At 35.5% G+C, this 25,098-nt stretch overlaps 1 protein-coding gene across 4 annotated transcripts in view; it reads right to left on the bottom strand.

The window, feature by feature from the left end:
* Positions 1–468: 468 nt before the first annotated feature.
* The window catches only part of SREK1 (splicing regulatory glutamic acid and lysine rich protein 1), a 55,287-nt gene continuing 30,657 nt past the window's right edge, over positions 469–25,098 (bottom strand). For 3 of the 4 annotated variants that reach the window (XM_082373717.1, XM_082373719.1, XM_082373720.1), the window contains 5 exons: positions 23,780–23,899; positions 23,028–23,408; positions 19,035–19,130; positions 6,224–6,368; positions 469–5,118 (listed from right to left, as the gene is read on the bottom strand). In XM_082373717.1, the coding sequence (XP_082229843.1) occupies positions 4,969–5,118; positions 6,224–6,368; positions 19,035–19,130; positions 23,028–23,408; positions 23,780–23,899 (892 nt within the window). In that variant the 3' untranslated portion in view covers positions 469–4,968. The remainder of the gene's footprint in view (positions 5,119–6,223; positions 6,369–19,034; positions 19,131–23,027; positions 23,409–23,779; positions 23,900–25,098) is intronic. The other variant, XM_082373718.1, reaches the window with a different exon arrangement.

Below are 25,098 nucleotides of genomic sequence, written 5' to 3'. Positions count from 1 at the left end.
ACACAGGGTTCTAAATTTACATATCTGATAGCCCATGTTTTTTTTCTAAAAGAGACACTTCAAATAGGCTGTCTCACTTAAATGACCACCCCAAGTACACAGTTCATTCACCAAATGGAGAGTTATACTTTTGATATACGGGAGAAGGCATTCCACTTGCTGTTAAAAGACAAGTAGTGGCAATTTTCATTGTGCAAATACCATAGTAAGAAGTTGATTCTGAAAACAAAAGGGAGATGCAAAGAGCTGCTATCACTTACTGGAACACTACAAAATGCTGGAGATGCAAAGCTCTGGCTAGAGTTATTGCCACACAACATGAAGTACGCCCAATGATCAAAAACCTCTATTTTGGTGGTAATTTTGAACCCTAAAGAGGCTGTTACCAAACCTTTCAGTTATAAAAATAAGCTGTAAATATGCAAGTACATGTCTTAGAATTCGGTGAAATTACTACTCAACAGTGGAAAGATTTTAAGATTTTCATTTTATTAAAAATATAGCAACACAATAGCAGCAGCGTCTGATAAATGTTTACTAGTACCATATGGAAGTAGTCCTACTCACATAATATACACCACCTATGCAGCACCTTTTTGTTTACATTTTGAACCCTTCCCTTGATAATCCATAGCATTATGTAAAGAATAGCACTACTGTATTAACCTAATTAAGATGGAGAGTAATATTTAACTATTAAATTGAACTACCTATACAACTACACAGTACACCCAAATGTAACCTTCTGTGAAAATCAGAGAATTCTGTAGCGTGTTTCCTAACAGTTTTTTGCCTACCAGTAACCTTAAACTGGTGGAACTCAATCTCTTCAACTCTAATTCAGCATGAATTTCATGAGTTTGAACTTACATATACAGTTAAGAAATTATCTATCTAGCAAATAAAAGTTAATCAAGAATGGAGAGAACTATTATTCTACTCCAATCCTTGGAAAATAAATCTTAATGGTAAAATTTGTGAAGTTTTACAAAAATTGGCAATTCTCAAAATTAAAATGTTAGCTAGATACAAAGTAAATTTAAAAATCAGGCAACAGGCTAAAAATCTGCTTTTAAGAACAGTATGTTAAGAAATGTATTATATATAAACTAACAATTATAATAAATTAATTGCTAGAAACTATAAAAGTACCTTAAATGGAACAGAAAGAAATCTAGTTATTAGTTACTAAATCCAACCTAGCTTCAGCTTTAGCTTTTATTTTTAAAATAATGTACCACTCTTTGGCAGAATCACCAATAAAAGTGTATTTAAGAAAAACAAATTCACCCACAAACCCAAGTTTAAGTAGGGAAGTGAATTTTATTTTAAAAGATTATTTTATTACATTTATACTTGACTCCTGCTTCCAGAAATATCATTTAGCCCTTTGAGAGCACTAACTTCTGAAATCTGAAAATAAACAATTTAATTTTAAATGACTATTACATTAGTAAATAAACATGAGAACATCTAAGTATATAGGTAGTGAAATTTTTTTTAAAAATATTTAAAACACATAAGGAACATAATTACTTTGTGGAAACAGCTCTACTTCATAACTCACCCAGTTAAAACCAGATACTATCTTTCAATGAAAATATAAGAAATGTCCCACTGAAATGTTACTTAATGCATCCGTCAAAAAGAATTCATTTTAACTGCTAATTCAACTACTAAGGATTTACATCAAATCATACTATTCCAAATAGGTTTTTAAAAAACTTTCAAAAGCCATTAGTATATATTATAATCCTTAAATTTGAATATCTTCAGTTGAGACCAGATATGGCTCAAGGTTTTTTTTTAATTTCAAAGGTAGCAACCTATATATAGGAATGAATAAGCGTCCTGAAGATTACTAATACCACAAAAGAAATTATTTTCTTGACAAAAAAAAAAAAAAAATTGATTCTAAATGCCGGTTTTTACTTTTAATTGAGGCATGTCAAAATTTAAGTCTCTATGATACTTCTGAAGATCAACATAGCATATACTGAACCCCTTGGAAAAAAAGATTCTAAACAGAAAAATCACAAGCTGACTAGTGTGTTCGTAACTATAAGTTAATTAGATTCAATGGAAAATAATAAGGAGATAGATAGCTGTGGAAGTTAAAGGTTTTATACTTGTTTCCTCACATGAAACTGGCTAGCTTATGAAGAACCACCTTTTACTACCAGTTAAGTGCACACTGCTGAAAAGCAAGAACAAGAGGACCAAGAGAATTTGTCTAGAATGATGAATAGCAACTACAATTTAAGAAACAGAATGTACTCGCTATATAATCAAGATGAAAAAGATAATTTACAGAAGGTATTAAGTGTGAAATGGCTGTCTTCTTGGCCTTACCTCAAGTTTTCCTGACAATATCTACCTGGGATGAAAAAGACAGTTTTAAAGAAATAAAAAAATACCTTACAAGAAAAAAATAAATGAAAACATATCAGCTCTTAAAAGTGAACAAAGAGAAAAATCTCTCTCTCTCTCTCACACACACAACACACACACACTCCCTCCTTCCCTCCAGTACCTCTAGACCCTAGAAAGCTTTGCTACCATGAGCCTGTTTAAGAAAATGATTTCACTTTCTCCAGACCTCTTGTATCCCTATTCATGGCCAATTTTTATAAATCAGTGTCTGTCAAGATTAGTATGGTTATTTAAAGATGAATAAACATCATCAAGAAAAATAACTGGCAGCAGGAACCAAATAACTATGTTAATTACCAACATAAAAAACATTTAATAGAGTCCAGAGTACAAGAAAATACTCAAACTTTAAATGACGGCTTTAGACACCACACAAACATGCACTCTCCATATCAAAACAATTTCTATGCCAGCTAAAACAAGAACAGGATAAACCTAAGATGCTGTTTTGAAATGCATGAACAAATACTTCCCTCTAAAATACTTAGCTTTATTAGAGAAATAGTACTAAAAATAACAAAGATTCAAACAACATTTGTTCTATTCTACTTACATATCATAAATAAGAAGCTTTGATGCAAGACACACACACTCCTTCACAATCTTTCCATATACACCCAAGCATTCTTATATCAAAATAAGCTGTTTACCAGCCAACCGTATGTGGTTGAATGATTAAAATGACCATCTATACTTTACATAGTAAAGCATTTTCAAAAATTTTAATGTACACAGTGAAAAAAAGGAAAAAAAACAAAAAAACACAGTAATTCTGAACACATGAGGAGTAATTAAGCAGCTTCATAATCAAACCAGGCTTCATTACTTGCAATAAGGGCAATTCCTTCCATTCTCCACCAAATACTTAAATTTCAATAGTATTAACATTAAAAGAAAACTCAAGTTGAAACCAAGTAACTGATGTGCTACTCAGCTTTTTAAATCTATAAGTAACTCTTCCCATGAGGTAAGGCAACTGAGTAATTTGATTGTATCAGACTGCATTAAACTAATTATACTTGATTTTTTTTAATAACATGCTAATTAAAAGGTATAACTTTTGGAAATACAACAATGAAAAGAGTTCTGAAACTATGAGTTGTGGTCTGGGGAAAATTTTAGCAATGTTGTCATTTTACTACTTGCATACTTTCTGCAAAAAGTGTGCCTAACAATGTCAGATGACCTATATTTTAAGCTTAAGTAAACATATCCTTACACATAAGACAAACTCATATGTTCTCATATGAGAACTGTACTTAACTCATATGTTAAGTACAATTTCTGCACATAATTTATGAGAAGATGACTGAGAGGTAATAATTAAGGCCATCCAATGTAGACAACTAAAGGGTTTTGCTTTAAGTAAAATAAGAACATGCTGCTTCATTTTCAATTATCACAGTATGAAACTGATGGTCCCAAAACTGCATTGCTGTTTTAAGCTCTAAAGTCATTCTTGAAAACAGACTTCCCTCTCATATTAGGTGAGCCAAGTAAGAAGCTCTTCTGACATACCGCTTTCACACTTTTCTATGGGAGGGAATGGAATATCCATCTAAATTCCATATGAATTGAGAATGACTAGTCCATATAAAATTCTAGAAAACAGTATACCACATTGTAGAAGGCACTAAAGCTTCAGCTTGTGCTCCCATAGCCCATTTTGAAAACCCAGTTTTCTTTTTATAAATGGCACCTTTGCCACCTACAACTGACAACACACACTGCGATACTGTTCATAATAAGCTTGGAAATGTCAAGAGAGTTCAAAAAGAAATGCTTACTTTGTGGGGAGACCCAATGATTCTGAACACTGAATACTAATATATTATTAGTATTTAACACAGATGTTCTTCCTTTTGAAAAAGAACAGTAGCATGCATTGTCAGTTGGTTTTTAATCCACTTATTTAAGCAACTTTAATCTGTAAAACTATTTTAAAGAAAAACTGCTGTCCTAAACAGTGAGCAAAAGAAAACACAATAGTGAGAATTTAACACAATCACTGTAAATCCTGTGAAGTCAATGTTAAAACTTCTTACATACTCCGCACTTACAAGGGTGTGTATATATTTGCACCAATTTCAAGCACATCATCAATCTGTAATATATTGAAATTTTTTAAAAAAAGTAAAACAATACAAAATCAGTTACTAGCATTTTTTAAAAGAGCCTCCAATGCTTATCTCCAGTCTTTAATGGATAGTACAAATTTAGATCTTTAATGTCCCATTTATTTTAATGGTTCTTGGCAAACACTGAACAAACCACATGACAAGTGTGTCAGCCACCATGGAAATGCACAGCTTTTAGAAGATGAGGAGTTTGGGTAACACCTGCTATTTTCACGACATCCATGCTTTATTTTCTTACTCAGTAACAAGATGGCCACAAAGTCACCTAACAACTAAAAAAGCTGTTAGCTCATATCTTTATGCTCTACTGGATTTCTTCACTGTTTAACATCTTGTTGAGAGAATTAAAAGCTTTGGATTCTACTCCAGCGTGTGTTTAGAGGTGCATCTGTAGGTCCTATACTGCTTCTGTTTTGGTAGAGAGGTTTTCTTCATTTGGTTGACAATTCCCATTTTGCTGTACTTTGTTTTCCTCAGTCCTTGGTGCGTCCTTGTCATCTACTTCTTTTCCCACACTTGAATCTGGCTCTTTATTGTGCTCCTTCTCCTACAATGAATATTTAGGTATACATTTAATATTTTTCTCAAGAGTTGCCTGCTATTACATCTAGTTCTGGCTAAAACTTTACCTTTTGTGAATTAGTCAAACTGGGTATTATCTCCCATTACATTTTCATATAAATAGTACATGCAAACATGTATCAATATGTCCTTTGTACTTCTAATAAAAGATAGGACAATCTATGGAGATTAAGTTAGAACAAAATAGGTAAATAGAAACTTTAGGGAAGAATTCAACAAACATTGCTGACTGACTTGAAAGGTGGAACTGATCGGCTGAAAGTAAAATAGTTCCCATAGATGCCAGGATAGATTTGTAATCTGGATACCAAAGAAGCAAAAACATGGGAATGTAGAAAAGGAAATCACTATTCCTCCTACCAAAGACTGTTTAAGAACAGTCCAAATTCAGCTCTCAACTTAACGGAGAATTAAATGAGAACATGTGGAACAGTGCCTGGAATGTATTAAGTGCTCAGGAGATATTTATTATCAATGTTACTGACAATGATGATAAACCTCTATCAGTATGGGAATAAATAAAACTGTAAGATAAAAGCTTCAGAACTCATAATTGATTTCCAAACACAAATATACTTACCAGTATAATAAGGGAATTAACCTAATTCACAAGTACTTAAAATATTTTATCAAAAAAAAATGAAGGAAAACAAAACAAAAACCCTTACCTGGTGGAATTTGGTTTTCCATTAATTATTCTAATTCAACAAACCTAACTTTGGTATATATTACAAAACCAATGATAACATCACCTGTCAAATTTGCTAAAACAAATATAGTGAGGAAAATGGCAACAAGTAAAAATATTCCAGTACATAGTTAAAATTTTTATTGTATGCCATTCTGTGATTCTCTAAAATAAGGAATGCAATTGTTTACACTAGTAAACATTACATTAATTAGTTCCTATCTTCAAAAACTAGGTTAAAAAACTACCAATTTAACAAATAGTAACAAATAGTACCTAAAACATACAAGGCGCTGGTAGTATAAAATTACCTCTATGCAATAAAGAAGAACAATCTCAAACACTAATTAGTCAAACCCTAAACACTGAACGACTTGCTTACTTTAAGTGAAGTATTGTTCTTCTCCACCTTTTCCTTCCCATCTCTGTCATTACAACTCTTTCTTGTAGAGGCTGAACGTTCTCTCTCTCTTCTTTCACTGATGTGGTCCCTTTCTTTTTCTCTCTTTTTATCCTTCTTATTTCTGCTATAAAAATATTAATAATATGTCATTAACTTCTAAAAAAGTAAACACCCACTATATTGTTGACAAAATATTCTTACCTAACATTAATGCACTGTAAACAAGCATATCAGTAACCTGGTGGACCAAATAACATAAATGAGTCCTGTAGCCCACCTAACTCCACCCCACACCCAGTTAATTTTTTAAAGACACACAAGTCATTACCGCAGAGGCCACCAAGTGTTCACATAAAACACAATTCTGCATTATCAATTTCTTAGTTTTGAAACATTCAAGGTTTATTTATCTACTGTAATCAGGATAAAACAAAACCAAATATATAATATTTTTTTACCCATCTTTTCAAAGCAAAAAATGAATAAGCAGAAAATAATAAAAACGATAAAGAATCAGATATGGCTCTCAGGTAAGGCTGAATGACTTCTAGAAAACGTGGAACTTCAAATAACCAATTATGCCATGTGCCCTCCCCTCTCATTCACAATTACAAAAAAGTCCCACCCACCAATTCAAGAGCAAACATTAAGCAGAAGATGGAATGAACAAGTTCCATTTGTAAAAATTACATATCCTTAAAATTAGAGGGAAAAAAATGATGCATTTCATATCAGAAGCATAAGACACCTTCTATTCAAAATAATTAGCCTTAATATGGAATTCTAAACTTTTTTGTCTTAATTATGAATATTTTAAAAATAAACACAAAGACCAGGAGAACAAAGAAAAACACTTAGGAAACAGACCCAAGTACCTATGAAAATTCAATAAAACAAAGGGGTGGCATCTCAAATCACTGGGGCAAAGTTCATCTTTTATAAATAAAAGACTTGGAGACAACTGGATTATTATTTGGAAAGAGACAAAACTGGGTCCATATCTCATTCACATAAATAAATAAATCCAAATGGATTAGAGACCTAAATTTTTTACATGAAACAATACAAGTACTAGAAGAAAACATGAATAAATTTCTTTCTAACTGGAGTGAAGGGAAAGATTTTTTTAGCCATAAATAAAATTCCAGGTACGATAAAAGATTCATTAGTATGCCTACATAAACTTTTGCAAAGCAAACAAAACAAAAACCACTACTAGCATATTCAAAAGAAAAATGACAAAGAAAAATACATTTGCAACATTATTTATGTATGTGTATCTTTATATACAACTCTTAAAGCCAAGGAAACAACTACATCAAAAAGCATGAGATTCTTGGGACCTTCCTGGTGTCGCAGTGGTTAAGAATCTGCCTGCCAATGCAGGGGACACAGGTTCGAGCCCTGGTCTGAAAAGATCCCACATGCCGCGGAGCAACTAAGCCCATGCACCACAACTACTGAGCCTGAGCTCTAGAACCCATGCTCCACAACAGGAGAAGCAACCACAATGAAAAGCTCACACACCGCAACAAAGAATAACCCCCGCTCGCCACAACACACCGCAACAAAGAATAACCCCCGCTCGCCACAACTAGAGAAAGCCTGCATGCAGCAACGAAGACCCAAAGCAGCCAAAAATAAATAAATATATTTATTTAAAATAAAAAAAAAAAAGAATGAGATTCTTAGGAATAAATTCAACCAAAAAGGCAAAAAATTTGCTGAAAAGAAATAAAGACATAAATAAATGGAAAAACATCCCATGTTCTTGGATCAGAAGACTTAGAGTTAAGATAACAATAGTATCCAAAGTGATCTACAAATTCACTGCAATCCCTATCTAAATCCCACTGGCACTGTTGGCAGAAAAAGCAAAACCCATTCTAAAAATAATAGGATCTCCAGGGAAATCAAATAGCCAAAACAATCTTTAAAATAACAACAAAATTTGAAAACACACAACCCCTGGTTTTAAAACTTACTACAAAACTACAGTAATCAAAACAGTGTAGTACTGGCATAAGGAGAGACTTACAGACCAATGGAAAAGACAGAGATATATGGTCATATGTATGGTCAAATGATTTTTGATAAGGGTGCCAAAACCCATTCAATAGGTAAAGGACAAGCTTTTCAACAAATGGTGTTAGGAAAACTGGATATCCACATGCAAAAGAATGAAGTTTTAGACTCTTACCTTACACCATATGTAAAAATTACCTCATAATGGATCAAAGACCTAAGTATATAAACTAAAACTGTAAAACTCTTAGAAGAAAACACAGGGGAAAATCTTCATGTCACTGGTTTTGGCAATGATTTCTTGGATATGACAGCAAAAAGCAAGGAAAGGAAAAAAACAGATCAATCTGAATTCATTAAAATTAAAAAACTTTTGTGCATCAAAGGATACTTACTCAAAGAAAGTGAAAACACAACCCACAGTATAGGAAAAAAATACATGGAAATCATATTATCTGGTAAGGGATTAACAACCAGAATATAAAGAACTACAACTTAACAAAAAACCAAATTATCTAATTCAAAATGGGCAAAAGACTAGAATAGACATTTCTCCAAAGTAGATACACAAATGGTCAATAAGCACATGAAAAGATGCCCAACATCACTAATCATTAGAGAAATGCAAATCAAAACCTTAACAAGATACCATTACACACTCACTAGAATGGCTATCATCAGAGACAGACAATAACAAGTGTCAGTGAGCATGTGGAGAAACTGGAACACTTGTACATTGCCGATGGGAATATAGAATAGTGCAACCACTTCAGAAAACAGTTTGGCAGTTTCTCAAGAAGATAAAGAGAGGATTACTATATGACTCAGCAATTACAACTACTAGGTATAGAAACAAGAACATGTCCACATCAAAACTTGTACACAAATGTTCATAGCAGCATTATTTACAACAGCAAAAAAATGGAAACAATACTACATGTCCATCAACTAATGAATGGTTAAACAACAAAACCTGGTTTTATCCATAGTGGAATATTATTCACCCCTAAAAAGGAATGAAGTACTGATTCATGCTACAATATGCATGAACCTTGAAAATGTTACATTTAGTCAAAGAAGTCAAATACAAAAGACCGCACAGGGACTCCCTGGTGGCGCAGTGGATAAGACTCCATGCTCCCAATGCAGGGGGCCTGGGTTTGATCCCTGGTCAGGGAACTAGATCCCACATGTATGCCGCAACTAAGAGTTCACATGCCACAACTAAGGAGCTGGTGAGCTGCAACTAAGGAACCCTGGAGCCGCAATTAAGGAGCCCACCTCCCGCAACTAAGACCTAGTGCAACTAAATAAATAAATAAATAAATAAATATTTTTTTTAAAAAAAAAAAAGGCCACACATATTATATGACTCTATATGAAATGTCCGTTAACAGGCAAATCCACAGAGACAGTAAGTAGATTAGTAGCTGTAAGGATCCATGGGGAGTAACTGCTAATGGGTACAGGCTTTCTTTCAAAGTGACAAAAAATGTTCTGGAACTAAGTAGCAGCAATGGTTGCACAAAATTGTGAACTCTTAAGAAAAATGCAATGAAAATTACTAACAATCACTGAAATGCACTAAGGGTGCATTTTATTTTACATAAACTACTTCTCAATTTAAAAAATAACTCAGAGGGCCCCTGCCAGCCACTGGTGGGGGACTCTGACACCCAAGGAGACGGGAGGAACCCCAAAGTGAACCGGTAGGATGTAGGGGGACTGAGGCGGGAGGAGAATAGGAGGCCAGACAGGATCGGCACCCCTGAGGTCGGGGAGATAAGGAGAGGCAGGGGGGAGGGACCCTCCAGAAAGAGCAGAAGAGGAACAGAGGGCGATCGCCTGGCCCACTCAGGCCACGGAGCCTGCGGAGCTCCCAGGCTGGTGCCTCCCCTCCAAAGTCCCCTCTAAGCTGCGTGGGTCCTGGGGGCATAGGAGGGAGGCCGGGAGATCAGGAGAGGCAGGGAGGAGGAGCCCTCCGGGAGCAGCGGTAGAGGAGCAGAGGGCGACTGCCACGCCCACTCAGGCCCAGGGAGCCTACTGAGCTCCCAGGCCGACCCCATCCTCCAAACCCCCCTCCAGGACGCACGGGTCCTTGGGGGCATAGGAGGGAGGCTGGGGACATCAGGAGAGGCAGGCAGGAGGGGCCCTCCCAGACTGGAGGAGCGGGAAAGGAGAAGAGGGTGTTTGCCCCGCCCACTCGAGCCCAGGAAGCCTGCTGGGCTCCCAGGTGAGGTTCGCTGCCCTCTGAGACCAGGGGTGGGGGGCACTCCTGGGCCCCTTCTGTTCCTTGAGCCTAAACTCCAGCTCCCCACAGCCCCCAGGGCCTCTTCCAGCCCTGGGGGTCCTGAGCATTGGTCCCGCCCACAACCCAAACCTCGCCTTTGCTTAGGTCCCGCCCTCCACAGCCAAGACCTCTCCCCCCCGCCTTTTTTTCTTTTTCTTTTCCCTCCTCCTCTTTTTTACTATTGTGGTACTGATGTACCTTCCAGTTGTTGATTCATCTGTATTTTTATTTTTATATTCTTCCAAACATATCTGTTAGTTTCCTAATGTAATTTTATTTTTTACTTTGTTATTTTTATTTTTATTTTTTGGGCACCGCAGGCAGCTTGCGGGATCTTGGTCCACGAGCCTGGAATCAGGCCAAAACTCCTGCGGTGGGAGCTCCGAGTCCGAACCACTGTACTAACAGAATCTCAGACCCCAGGGAACATTCATCAGAGTAAGGTCTCATGGGGTTCCTCATCTCAGCACCAAGACCCAGCTCTACCCAATAGCCTATGAACTCGAGTGTTGGAAGCCTCAGGCCAAAGAACCAGTAAGACAGGAATACAATCCCACTCAATTAAAAGAAAAAAAAAAAAGAGAGACGGCAAAAAAATATGTCACAGATGAAGGAGCAAGGTAAAAACCTACAAGACAAAATAAATGAAGAGGAAATAGGCAATATACCTGAAAAAGAATTCAGAGTAATTAGAGTAAAGATGATCCAGAATCTTGGAAATAGAATGGAGGCACGGACTGAGAGAATACAAGAAATGCTTAACAAAAACCTAGAAGAACTAAAGAACAAACAAACAGAGGTGAACAACACAGTAACTGAAATGAAAAATACACTAGAAGGAATCAATAACAGAATAACTGAGGCAGAAGAATGAATAAGTGAGCAGGACGACAAAATGGTGGAAATAACTGCTGAGGAGGAAAACAAAGAAAAAAGAATGAAAAGAATTGAAGACAATCTCAGAGACCTCTGGGACACTAAACACATCAACATTTGAATTATAGGCGTCCAAGAGAAGAAGAAAAAAAGAAAGGGTCTGAGAAAATATTTGAAGAGATTATAGCGGAAAACTTCCCTAACATGGGAATGGAAATAGTCACCCAAGTCCAGGAAGCACAGAGAGTCCCATACAGGATAAACCCTAGGAAAAACACACCAAGACACATATTACTCAAACTAACAAAAATTAAATTCAAAGAAAAAATATTAAAAGCAGCAAGGGAAAAACAAAAAATAACATACAAAGGAATCCCCATAAGGTTATCAGCTGATTTTGCAGTGGAAACTGTGCAGGCCAAAGGGAGTGGCAGGATATACTTAAAGTGATGAAAGAGAAAAACCTACAATGAAGACTACTCTACCCAGCAAGGATCTCATTCAGATTCGATGGAGAAATTAAAACCTTTATAGACAAGCAAAAGCTAAGAGAATTCAGCACCACCAAACCAGCTTTACAACAAATGCTAAAGAAACTTCTCTAAGCGGGAAACACAAGAGAACAAAAAGACCCACAAAAACAAACCCAAAACAATTAAGAAAATGGTAAAAGGAACATACGTATCGTTTACAACCTTGAATGTAAATGGATTAAATGACCTAACCAAAAGACACAGACTGGCTGAATGGATACAAAAACAAGACCCGTATATATGTTGTCTATAAAAGACCCACTTCAGACCTAGGGACACATACAGAATGAAAGTGAAGGGATGAAAACAGGTATTCCATGCAAATAGAAATCAAAAGAAAGCTGGAGTAGCAATACTCGCATCAGATAAAATAGACTTTAAAATAAAGATTACAGAGATAAGGAGGGACACTACATAATGATCAAAGGATCAATCCAAGAAGATATAACAATTATAAATGTTTATGCACCCAACAGAGGAGCACCTCTATACATGAGGCAAATGCTAACAACCATGAAAGGAGAAATCGACAGGAACACAATAACAGTAGGGGAGTTCAACACCCCACTTACACTAATGGACAGATCATGCAAACAGAAAATAAATAAGGAAACACAAGCTTTAAATGACACAATAAACCACATAGATCTAATTGATATTTATAGAACATTCCACCCCAAAGTGGCAGAATACACTTTCTTCTCAATTGCACATGGAACATTCTCCAGGATAGATCACATATTGGGTCACAAATCAAGCCTCAGAAAATTTAAGAAAATTGAAATCGTACCAAGCATCTCTTCTGACCACAACGCTATGAAATTGGAAATCAATTACAGGAAAAAAAACTGTAAAAAACACAAATACATGGAGGCTAAACAGTGTGCTACTAAATAACCAAGAGATCACTGAAGAAATCAAAGAAGAAATAAAAAAATCCATAGAAACAAATGACAACGAAAACACGATGACCCAAAACCTATGGGACGCAGCAAAAGCAATTTTAAGAGGGAAGTATATAGCAATACAATCTCACCTCAAGAAACAAGGAAAATCTCAAACAATCTAACCCTACACTTAAAACAACTAGAGAAAGTAGAAAAAAGAAAACCCAAAGTCAGTAGAAGGAAAGAAATCATAAGAAAAGTGCAGAAATAAATGAAATAGAAACGAAGAAAACAATAGCAAAGATCAATAAAACTAAAAGCTGGTTCTTTGAGAAGATAAACAAAATTGATAAACCCTTAGTGAGACTCATCAAGAAAAAAAGGAGAGGACGCAAATCAATGAAATTAGAAATGAAAAAGGAGAAATCACAATGATGCTAAAGAAATACAAAAGATTATAAAAGACTACTACAAACAACTGTATGCCAATAAAATGGACAACCACGAAGAAATGGACAAATACTTGGAAAGGAACAATTTTCCAAGACTGAAACAGGAAAAATTAGAAAATATAAAGAGACCTACCACAAGTAATGAAATTGAAACTGTAATTAAAAATCTTCCAACAAAAGTCCCGATCCAGATGGCTTCATAGGCGAATTCTATCAAACACTTAGAGAAGCGCTAACACTGATGCTTCTCAAACTCTTCCAAAAGATTGCAGAGGGAGAAACACTCCCAAATTCATTCTACAAAGCCATCATCACCCTGATACCAAAACCAGAAAAAGATATCACAAAAAAATAAAATTATAGACCAATATCACTGATGAACATAGATGCAAAAATCCTGAACAAAATACTAGCAAACAGAATCCAACAGCACATTAAAAGGATCATACACCATGATCAAGTGGGATTTATCCCAGGGATGCAAGGATTCTTCAATATACGCAAATCAATCAATATGATACACATTAACAAATTAAGGAATAAAAACTGTATGATCATCTCAATAGATGCAGAAAAAGCTTTTGACAAAATTCAACACCCATTTATGATAAAAACTCTCCAGAAAATGGACATAGAGGGAACCTACCTCAACATAATAAAGGCCACATACAACAAACCCACAGCAAGCATCATACTCAATGGTGAAAAACTGAAAGCATTTCCACTAAGATCAGGAACAAGACAAGGATGTACACTCTCGCCACTCTTATTCGACATAGTTTTGGAAGTCCTAGCCATGGCAATCAGAGAAGAAAACGAAATAAAAGGAATACAAATTGGAAAAGAAGAAGTAAAACTGTCACTGTTTGCTGATGACATGACACTATACACAGAAAACCCTAAAGATGCCCCCAGAAAACTACTAGAACTAATCAATGAATTTGGTAAGGTTGCAGGATACAAAATTAATGCACAGAAATCTCTGGCATTCCTATACACCAACAATGAAAAATCAGAAAAAGAAATTAAAGAAACACTCCCATTTACCACTGCAACAAAAAAAATAAAATACCTAGGAATAAACCTGCCTAAGGAGACAAAAGACTTGTACTCATAAAACTGTAAAACACTGATGAAAGAAATCAAAGATGACAAACACATGGAGAAATATACCATGTTCTTGGATTAGAAGAATCAATACAGTGAAAAAAGACTATACTACCCAAAGCAATCCGCAGATTCAATGCAATCCCTATCAAACTACCAATGGCATTTTTCACAGAACTAGAACAAAAAATTTCACAATTCGTATGGAAACACAAAAGACCCCAAACAGCCAAAGCAATCTTGAGAAAGAAAAACGGAGTTGTGGAAATCAGGCTCCATGACTTCAAACTATACCACAAAGCCACAGTAATCAAGACAGTATGGTACTGGCACAAAAACAGAAATATAGATCAATGGTACAGGATAGAATGCCCATAGATAAACCCACGCGCATATGGGCACGTAATTTACGACAAAGGAGGCAAGAACATATAGAGTGGAGAAAAGACAGCCTCTTCAGTAAGTGGTGCTGGGAAAACTGGACAGCTACATGTAAGAGAATGAAATTACAACACTCCCTAACACCATACACAAAAATAAACTCCAAATGGATTAAAGACCTAAATGTAAGGCAAGACACTATAAAACTCTTAGAGGAAAACATAGGAAAAACACTCTTTGACATAAACCACAGCAAGATCTTTTTTGACCCACCTCCTAGAGTAACGGAAATAAAAACAAAAATAAACAAATGGGATTTAATTAAACTTAAAAGCTTTTTGCACAGCAGAGGAAACCATAAACAAGACAACCCTCAGAATGGGAGAAAATATTTGTAAACGAAACAACAGACAAAGTATTAATCTCCAAAATATACAAACAGCTCATGGAGCTCAATAGCAAAAAAACAACAAACCCAATTAAAAAATGGGCGGAAGACCTAAATAGACATTTCACCAAGGAAGACATACAGATGGCCAAGAGGCACATGAAAAGCTGCTCAACATCACTAATTATTAGAGAAATGCAAATCAAAACTACAATGAGGTATCACCTCACGCTAGTCAGAATGGCCGTTATCAAAAAATCTAGAAACAATAAATGCTGGAAAGGGTGTGGTGAAAAGGGAACCCTCCTGCACTGTTGGTGGGAATGTAAATTGATACAACCACTATGGAAAACAGTATGGAGGTTCCTTAAAACACTAAAAACAGAACTACCATATGACCCAGCAATCCCACTACTGGGCAGATACCCTGAGAAAACCATAATTCAAAAAGACACATGTACCACAATGTTCACTGCAGCGCTATTTACAATAGCCAGGACACGGAACCAACCTACATGTCCATCGATAGGTGAATGGCTAAAGAAGATGTGGCATGTATATATAATGCAATATTACTCAGCCATAAAAAGAAACAAAATTGAGTTATTTGTAGTGAGGTGGATAGACTTAGAGTCTGTCATACAGAGTGCAGTAAGTCAGAAAGAGAAAAACAAATACCGTATGCTAACACATATATACGGAATCTAAAAAAAAAAAAAAAATGGTACTGATGGGCAGGAATAAAGAGGTAGACATAGAGAATGGACTTGAGGACATGGGGTGGGAAGGCAAAGCTGGGGCGAAGTGAGAGTAGCATCAACATATATACACTACCGAATGTAAAATAGTTGGCTGGTGGGAAGCAGCAGCATAGCACAGGGAGATCGGCTTGGTGCTTTGCAATAACCTAGAGGAGTGGGATAAGGAGGATGGGAGGGAGGCTCAAGAGGGAGGGGATATTGGGACATGTGTATGCATATGGCTGATTCGCTTTGTTGTGCAACAGAAACTAACACAGTATTGTGAAGCAATTATACTCCAATAAAGATCTATTAAAAAAAAATTAAATTAAATAATAAAATAAAATAAAAAATAACTCAGGATGGAAGTGGGGCTGGGTATAGTCACTGACCATACACACACACACACACACACACACACACACACACAGTGTATAAAGTGATAGTGAATGCTGTCTTTTGTGAAGAAAAGGAGAAATTCAAATACATGTATCTGCTTAATTTTGCAAAAAGAAACACAAGGAAAGATAAACAATTGATCACTTACAGAGGGTGGATGTAGAGTAAAGTAAAAGGAATGGGGAAGGAAGTGACATTTTGCAAATATAAGTACACCTTTTTGTCTATTTTAAGTTCACAACTGAGAAAAGTTTTGACTTTCAGGAGCGAAGTATTAAAAAAAAAAAATTTGGCCTACCTCCTAAATATCCTATGCCTTCCTTTATTCTCACCTAAAAATAATAACCCACAAACAAACAAAAGAGCCCTGCTGGGAAACATGCTCCTTCTACCCTGGGAAAGCTTTTTAAAAGTTTCTCTTCTATACCTAGAAAACCACAGAAAACCAACTGAAAACCTAGGACCCATCAGTAAGATAGTGGGATGAAAATATATACATACAGAAATCAATACCTTCCTATGTACAAACCCAATCTCCAATTACATGACATAATGAAAGAAAAGACCTCATTTACAAGAACAAAGAAGTAAAACATACCTAAAAATAAACTGAAAATGCATAAAATCTGTATGAAATAAACACTGAAACATTCATGAAAAAACACTAAGGATGGCCTGAATAAGTAGGCCATCCATGTTCCTGGATAGAAAGACTCACCTTTGTAAAGCTTTATTTTTTAATAATCTATTCATCAATTTCCCTAATTAATAAATGTAATACAACTATAATACATATTATCAGTAGGTTTTATTTCTAGAGCCTAGACAACTAACTCAAGTTCAAATAGAAAAATAAACACACAAGAATGGTCAAGAAAGCTCATAAAAAGAGCAATGAGGAGTATGGGGAAGAATGGGCCTTACTAAATATTTAAAAATGCTATACAATCTGAATCATTAAAAGCATGGGGCACTACTGGTACACAAATCATCAGTCAAACCAATCCAACAGCAGAGAAGCCCCAGAAATAGACTCCAACACAGACAGAAAAATTTAGTATGACAAAGGAAATATATCAAATTAGCGTTAGGAAAACTGAGTTTTTAATAATGATATTGGAACAACAAAGAAGCATTTAGAAAAATAAAATAAAATTGGATCAATGTGCCATATGGCAAACAAGGATAAACTCCTAATGGATCAAAGACGTAAATGCAAAAATTAAAAGCATAAAAGTACAAGAAGAAGCAATGGGGGAATTTTATTATAACCTTGGAATAGGAAAGATTTTTCTACCTTTAAGACTCATAATGTAGAAGTCACAAAAGAAAAAACTTGAGGAATTAAACTATATAAAAATCAAAAATTTCTATAAAATCAAGTCTCATAAACAATTTCTAAGAAGAAATGACAAAGTAGGAATGATACTTGAAACCAAATCACTAAAGAATAATCTCCCTAATACAAAAAGAACTCCTGGAAATAGGAAAAAATAAACCAAAAAAACACCCCACAAAAACAGACTCCATGAAAAATGGGCAACGTATACAACTCACAGAAAAGGAAATACAAATGGCCTTCAAATATATGAAGAGATGGCCACCTTCACTCTTAAGAAAAATGCAACGGAAATTACTATACACTGGTACCACTTCTCATCTATCAGATGGACAAAAATACACAACTTTGGTAACAATCTGCAGCTGCTATAGGGAAACAGGCATTCTCATACAGAGCTGGTTAAAGTACAAGCTGCTGCCAATCTTTATGAAGGCCAACAGGGAAGGAAATCTCTCGAAACTACAAACACACTCACCCTCTGACCCAACAATAAATACCATTTATGAAAACTTTCTCTGCATACTTGCACATTACAAAATTATGTACGTACAAAGCTGTTCATTACAGACTTAATATAATTTATAAAAGGAAAATTAAGAAAACCCATTCTACTGCAGGCTGGTTACATAAACCAGGTACTGCCAGATAATGGAAGTCCATGAAGTTGTAAAACGGAATGAAGCAGCACTTTCTGATGAATGCAGAAAGTTCTCCTGGTAGTTAAGTGACAAAAGCAAATTGTACAACAGTGTATATTTTGTTTTACCTTTTGTAGAAGATGAAAATAAAAATTATATATTTTCATCTGTACCTATATACAAAACTGGAAGGATATACCAAAAAAAACTAATAAAGTCACTACCTGTGGGAACAGGGTAGATGGACACCTGGGTGGAAGTTAAGACCTATCATTATATAACTTTTTATACTCTCTGGATTTCTAAACCACGTAAATACATTACATATTACTCATTCAAAATATAAAGTTAGGGGCTTCCCTGGTGGCGCAGTGGTTGAGAGTCTGCCTGCCAATGCAGGGGACACGGGTTCGAGCCCTGGTCTGGGGGGATCCCACATGCCGCGGAGCAACTGGGCCCGTGAGCCACAACTACTGAGCCTGCGCGTCTGGAGCCTGTGCTCCGCAACAAGAGAGGCCCGCGCACCGCGATGAAGGGTGGCCCCCACTTGCCGCAACAAGAGAAAGCCCTCGCACAGAAACGAAGACCCAACACAGCCATAAATAAATAAATAAATAAATAAAACTCAATCCCATTTAAAAAAAAAAAAATATAAAGTTAAAAAAAATAGACTGAAAAGAGAAAATTTTCCCCCTGCTTCCTCCTCAGTTTTAGCACATGCTTTCAACCTACCTCCTAGGGGATGGAGACCTAGAAGATTTCCTTTTTATGGTTTTTGATGTTCTTGGCGATCTGGAAGAACTCCTGCTTCTCCTCCTACGCCTTTCCCTGAAAGTCAAAAATATGTCATTTTAAAAAACAGTAATTTAAATAAAAGATAATTCAAATACACAAAATCAAAAGGGTCCTTAATGCTCTCAAGTGAATAGTATTCTTTACAGGGCAGTTTAAACTAATGTCTTTCATGAAAATGTTCTATTATCTAATTCTAGTACAGGTCAAATTATGAACTGTATATTTTACAGACCAATGAAAACATCTTCTAAGATTTCATATCAGAAAGGGTAGATGACCTCCTTTTCACCTGATTTATTTGGACAGTAATTTCTTGAGTAGAAAAATAGTAATGGATGTTTCATATTCTCTCTCAAGTCAAACATGTTCTTCCTCAGCACCTAAAGCATGTGTTGCTTATCAGATCCTTTGTCATGCATCTAGCTCCTTGCTGCCCCACTGTGGATTATTTTTTAACAAGGTAACAGGCCCTTTTCAAGAAGTGAAAGGTAAATGGGCTTGCAAAATGTGAACTTTTTAAACCCAAGTATGTAGAATGTCTCTAAACATTAATTCATTTTAGAGAAATTGCTTTTACCCCTTTAACCTACCGTTTCATTATTGTTGTTCTATTCATTTAAAATTGAGCACACAAGTTGCTTAGATATAAGGAAATTACTTAAAACCTGGGATTTAAATATGATGAAGTCAAAAATAATTATTAAATAGATTAACAGTTTTATTATTATTAAAAACTATTTTGCTTATTAACACATTACCAAATGATGCATACTCTAATAAACTACTTCATTTGTAAGGGTGGTCAACTTAGAAACAATGAATTTCAAGATGTCTATTATTCAGGTGATGAGGTATAAGGGTACATTTATTATATGATTAATGTAGCCAATGACCTATCTCACAAGAAGCTCTGATAATTAGTGGCCACATAGCTGAAACAACCAAATCCTCTAGAATTCAAGTTCTCCTTGTCACCTCAGTAAGCTGATTCTAGGCTAATGAAACATTTTGTGTGCATTTTTCATCTGTAAAATAAAAAACTAGACAATGCTCATATGTGGTATACACAGTAGATGTTACGACCAAAAGAGCTCAAGAACTTTGAGAACACAAATAAATCAATTCCAACTCTACCTAAGGTTCTCTCCTCCGTTACCCAATTTTATTTCCAAGTCACCCCCAAATTATACTTCCTAATATGGAAATTAGATGACGTTATTCCATTTAATCAATGCCATTCTGTAACAGCACATCCCTACCCCGCACAAGAACCAGAAGTACTTTTTTCATAGCATGAGAATATCAGTGTATTCCAGACTTTAAGTTTACACAAAATGGCTCCATCTTCATCAGTGTAACTCTTTACCTGTATGTTCAGGAAGCACTATGTACAGGTGGACATCTAATAATTACCAGTTAGTGATAATGAGAGCTAAGGCTGGACAGACAGGAAGCTAGAATGTCAGTTTGTCGAGAAAGAAGCTGTCAGCTCTAGTATGCAGAACTGGGAGTTGATTAGGCTTACATTTAAATTTTAGTTCCACATCTTACCAACAGCACGACTGGGGTCATATTACTTTATCTGAGACTCAGTTTTTCCAATTGAAAAATGGAGGATAATAACTCAGGCCTTGTAGTTTTGTTATGAGGATCAGGATAATACCTGTGAAGTACCAAGCCTAGTGTCTGGTGCACAGCAGGTGCTCAGTAAATATGTTCTCCTTCCCTTTGATGGTCTCATCCTTATTAACTGTAATTCCAAGCATTAAAAGTTTTTAAATATCAAAATTTTTCCTTAAAAATGTAGCTCAGAAGACAATGTTGGAAATAAAAATATTAAGTAGACTATTATTCTGGGCAGTTAAGAGGTTTCCCATTCACTAAACAAATCAGAGCACCTGAAAGGAAGAAAAATGCTACAAGGTAAGAAATGGTAACTCTTCAGCAAGCTCTTCTGAAAGCATGAAACATTCCAAACTGCTGAACCTTTAGGAACTAACATTAGTCAGCATTTATTCTCCAGGCCCCAGAGGTATCTAAGAACTAAGAACTGAATGTGAACATCTACACTTTCTTAAATATCAAGCGACTTAAAATGACCCATGAAAAAATTATAAACATTTCAAAGTCATCAGAAAAAGTAAATTCAACTGAATTTAAAAGGAATTGAGGGGACTTCCCTGCTGGCGCAGCGGTTAAGAATCCGCCTGCCAATGCAGGGGACACGGGTTCGATCCCTGGTCTGGAAAGATGCCGCAGAGCAACTACGCCTATGTGCCACAACTACTGAGCCTGCACTCTAGAGACCACATGCCACAACTACTGAAGCCCGTGGTGCCAAAACTACTGAAGGCCGCACACCTAGAGCCCATACTCTGCAACAAGAGAAGCCACCGCAATGAGAAGCCCACACACCGCAACAAAGAGTAGCCCCCACTATCCACAACTAGAGAAAGCCCACGTGCAGCAATGGAGACCCAAGGCAGCCAAAACTTAAAATTAATTAATTATTTAATTTTTTAAAAAAGGAATCGAAATATTATTTGGTGTTGTGAAGGGCAATGTCTAAACGATCACAGAAACACAAAGGAATGTGTGAAACACAACCAATAAAATAACTGCAATAAAGATGCAGTCTGCAAGGCTCAACTGATACCCACAGCAAATGAGTTAATTTCTTCAGGTTTTGGTTCAATGTGCTGAAATATGGCAATGACCTACTGATTTGAAGTCACATTTTAACATATACTGTTGCTTTCAACTATATAATTCTGAGGCATTTTTAAAAAGCCAGTACCAAGTACTGGCTAGAGTCCTCAGTTAAACAATCTCTAAAAAGAGGAGAAAGAGCTACTATACTACTATACTTCTAACTAAAGTGCAGAGCAGATGGAAAATTTCCTCTGATCTTTGGTTTCCTCATGTTTTAAAACCATGATAACAGTCTTCTCACAGGCTTACCGTGAGAATTAAATAAGATCAGTCATGAAAAACTCTGCTGAGACATAAAATCTGGCATATGGTAAAGCACTCAATAAATGCTTGCAATTATCTTCTATTAACTAGCCAAAGACTAGTATTAAGAATAAGCTGTTAAAACACAAGTTAAAAAATTACAAAATATATATAGTCCATTGTCTCAGAAATTATGTTCTATGAAAAACCATTTTAAAATATCTTTAAAACTTGAAAAATATGTTTTTAAAGTATTTTTAAGATATAGTTTAACACAACTTGGGAACTTCCATTTATCTATAGTCACAATATCATCTGGAGCAATGGATGTAGGTTGAGATAATCTTGAATTAAGGAAGGTCCTCATTTTGCTGATGTTACTATGGCAACCTCCTGCCACCTGGTGGCAGTGTACCTATTAATAAACAGTCCTAAGAAAAAAGCAAATCCTTAACAACAAATTAATAAATGAAAACCAAAATTTAAACGTCATATATTCAACAAAGTAGAGCAGTAAAAATGAACTTAGATGACGAAAAGGACTAATACTGTAACTTTAGAAATAATTTTATATATTAAAATTTACCACATCATTCCAAGAAATATAGATGCCTAAGAAGTCAATTTCTCTACATAAAAAAAACAAAAACCTTGCCCCTGCCATCCCACCCTCCAAGAAAATAATAAGCAGCAGCAACAGCAGCCACTGACACCACTGCCAGGTTAAAATAGTGGATTACAAAGGACAGTTAACTTTTCAAGTAATTCTGGCCAATATTCTCTCTTCCTCCTCATAGATTCAATACTGTAGCAATCCCTCTGCTAGAGAAACGTTTACTCTGCTATCAGAGAGAAATGTTCTGATATTATTGTACTGATTCCACTTGTGCACAATTATCTTTTCCCCCAGTCAAAATTTATGTTTTCATTTGTCATCAGTAAGCCCTTTGGTAAAAACTTTAAGCATTATCAAACCTGCTGGAACTACGAGATCTTCTTGATGCATTGTAACTTCTGGGTGGTGTTCTGGACTTCTTATCCTTCTTCCTTTTCTCATCTATCTCTTTGGATCTGTCCTTTTCTCGTTCCTTTTCTTTGTCCTGTTCCTTCTCCTTCTCTTTGTCTCGTTCCTTTTCATGCTCTTTTTCCCGCTCTCTCTCTCTGTCCTTCTCCTTGTCTTTATCTCGGTCCTTTTCCCGTTCTTTATCCCGGTCTTTATCTTTGTTTTTACCCCGTTCCTTTTCTTTTTCACGTTCCTTTTCCCTGTCTCTCTCTTTTTCCCTTTCCTTTTCTCTATCTTTTTCTTTCACTCTTTCCTTTTCCTTGATTTTTTCTCGGTTGTCTTTTCTTTTGTCCCTTTAAAAACAAAAGTAAATAAATAAATTCACAACTAAAATAATTCTACTCCCCAACAAGGACCTCATTCTCTTTCCTCAACAATTATCAACACAAAATAATGTATAATAGATGTAAGACATTATATATAAATTTCTAAATAATTTATGTATACATGAAGCTGCTAAATGAAACAATTATCAGGCTGAATTTAGTCTGGAAATCTCATGAGTCATACTAACCATCAGATTCAAATCAATGACAATCAATATTAAATCATTACTGAAACAATCAGAAAAAAGTTTAATTTCTTTCATTAAAAATTTAAACCACAACAGATTTTTAACAAATGAGGTCATGAGAAAACTACCCTTAATTTCCAAAAAACTCACCGTGAACGCGAACGACTCCTTGACTTCCGCCTCTCCCTTGATTTAGAGCGTTTTTTATGAGGGCTCTTAGATCTACGTCTATCTTTTTGTCTTGAACGTGATCTATTATGGGATCTACTCCTAAAGAAAAACAAATTGTTAGAATATCAAAACTTATTCTCAGAATTTCAATTTATAAATATTTAAGATCTTTCAAATAAGAGAGTTTTAAAACCAATCCTGACAGTATTTATCAATATTTTTAAATTCTCTATTACATAATGCTTCAAAATTAGATTATCTGACATAAATTTATTTATTGGAATCTTCACCAGACAGTTCACTGTCCAGAACACAAAGACAGAAAAACAGAAAAAGAATTTAAGGTATTTCCTATGTCAGACTTAAGGTGACAGTTTCAGGCGTGGCTTTCTTTTGCTAAATATTACATGCCTCAATTAGAACAGACAACTTCTCCCATGGTCCAAGTTTTCATACCAAAAATTGTCTTTAACTCTTGACTTGCATGTAATATTACTGCTTGTGGCTATAACTTATCTTTGACAGGGAGTAGTGGTTATATGGTTCAATGGTTTCTATAAGTGACTGTGTGCTATTTGTCATAACACATATTAAGAAGAATGCATAGGGAAGCACAGTACTAATGATGGTGCTAGTGACAGGAAACCAAACATCTTACTCATGAGTTAAAGCTAAATATAATCAAATGTTGAATTTGCAAAGCCTTGATTTTATTACATAAACAAAGCTATTAAAAGAAACCTTTATTACTGGAATTGTTGGAGGAAAAATAACTGTTATTCCAATTCTGAAATTCTCTAGGCTCCTTTCCCAACTGAAATAATAGCTTACATAATGTGACATTTTTCATAATGAGGTATCCTAGGAACTATTTATTTAAATGTAACCAAATTGAAGGCATACAACTTAAACAACAAAGTGATGAGACTCACCGGCTTCGGAGTTAAACACTCTGGCTCTGACACTCAGTTCTGCCACATAATAGCTGTGAGAACTCTGGCTAATCACTTAACCTCTCTAAGCCTGAGTTTCTTCATCTAAAAACTGGAGTAAGAATCATACCTATACCTCCTAGAACTGTCATGAGAATTAAAACAGATGATATATGGAAAACTGCCTAACAGTTTCGAGTGCAGAGTAAATGATTAAAAATCCTATCTCAATATCTGCATCATCATCATTAACAATTAACATAAATGAAAACTTTAAATTATATCTCTATTTATTCCAAGGGGTCAAATGAACGTCTACAAGTATGCCTTATATAATTAAAGCTCATCTTGATAGTAATATCTTCA

Source organism: Balaenoptera borealis, assembly GCF_965194805.1.
Source record: "Balaenoptera borealis genome assembly, chromosome: 2".
Lineage (NCBI taxonomy): Eukaryota > Metazoa > Chordata > Mammalia > Artiodactyla > Balaenopteridae > Balaenoptera > Balaenoptera borealis.
The sequence above is the reverse complement of the archived record's forward strand: the minus strand, read 5'-3'. Positions and strand labels throughout refer to the sequence as shown.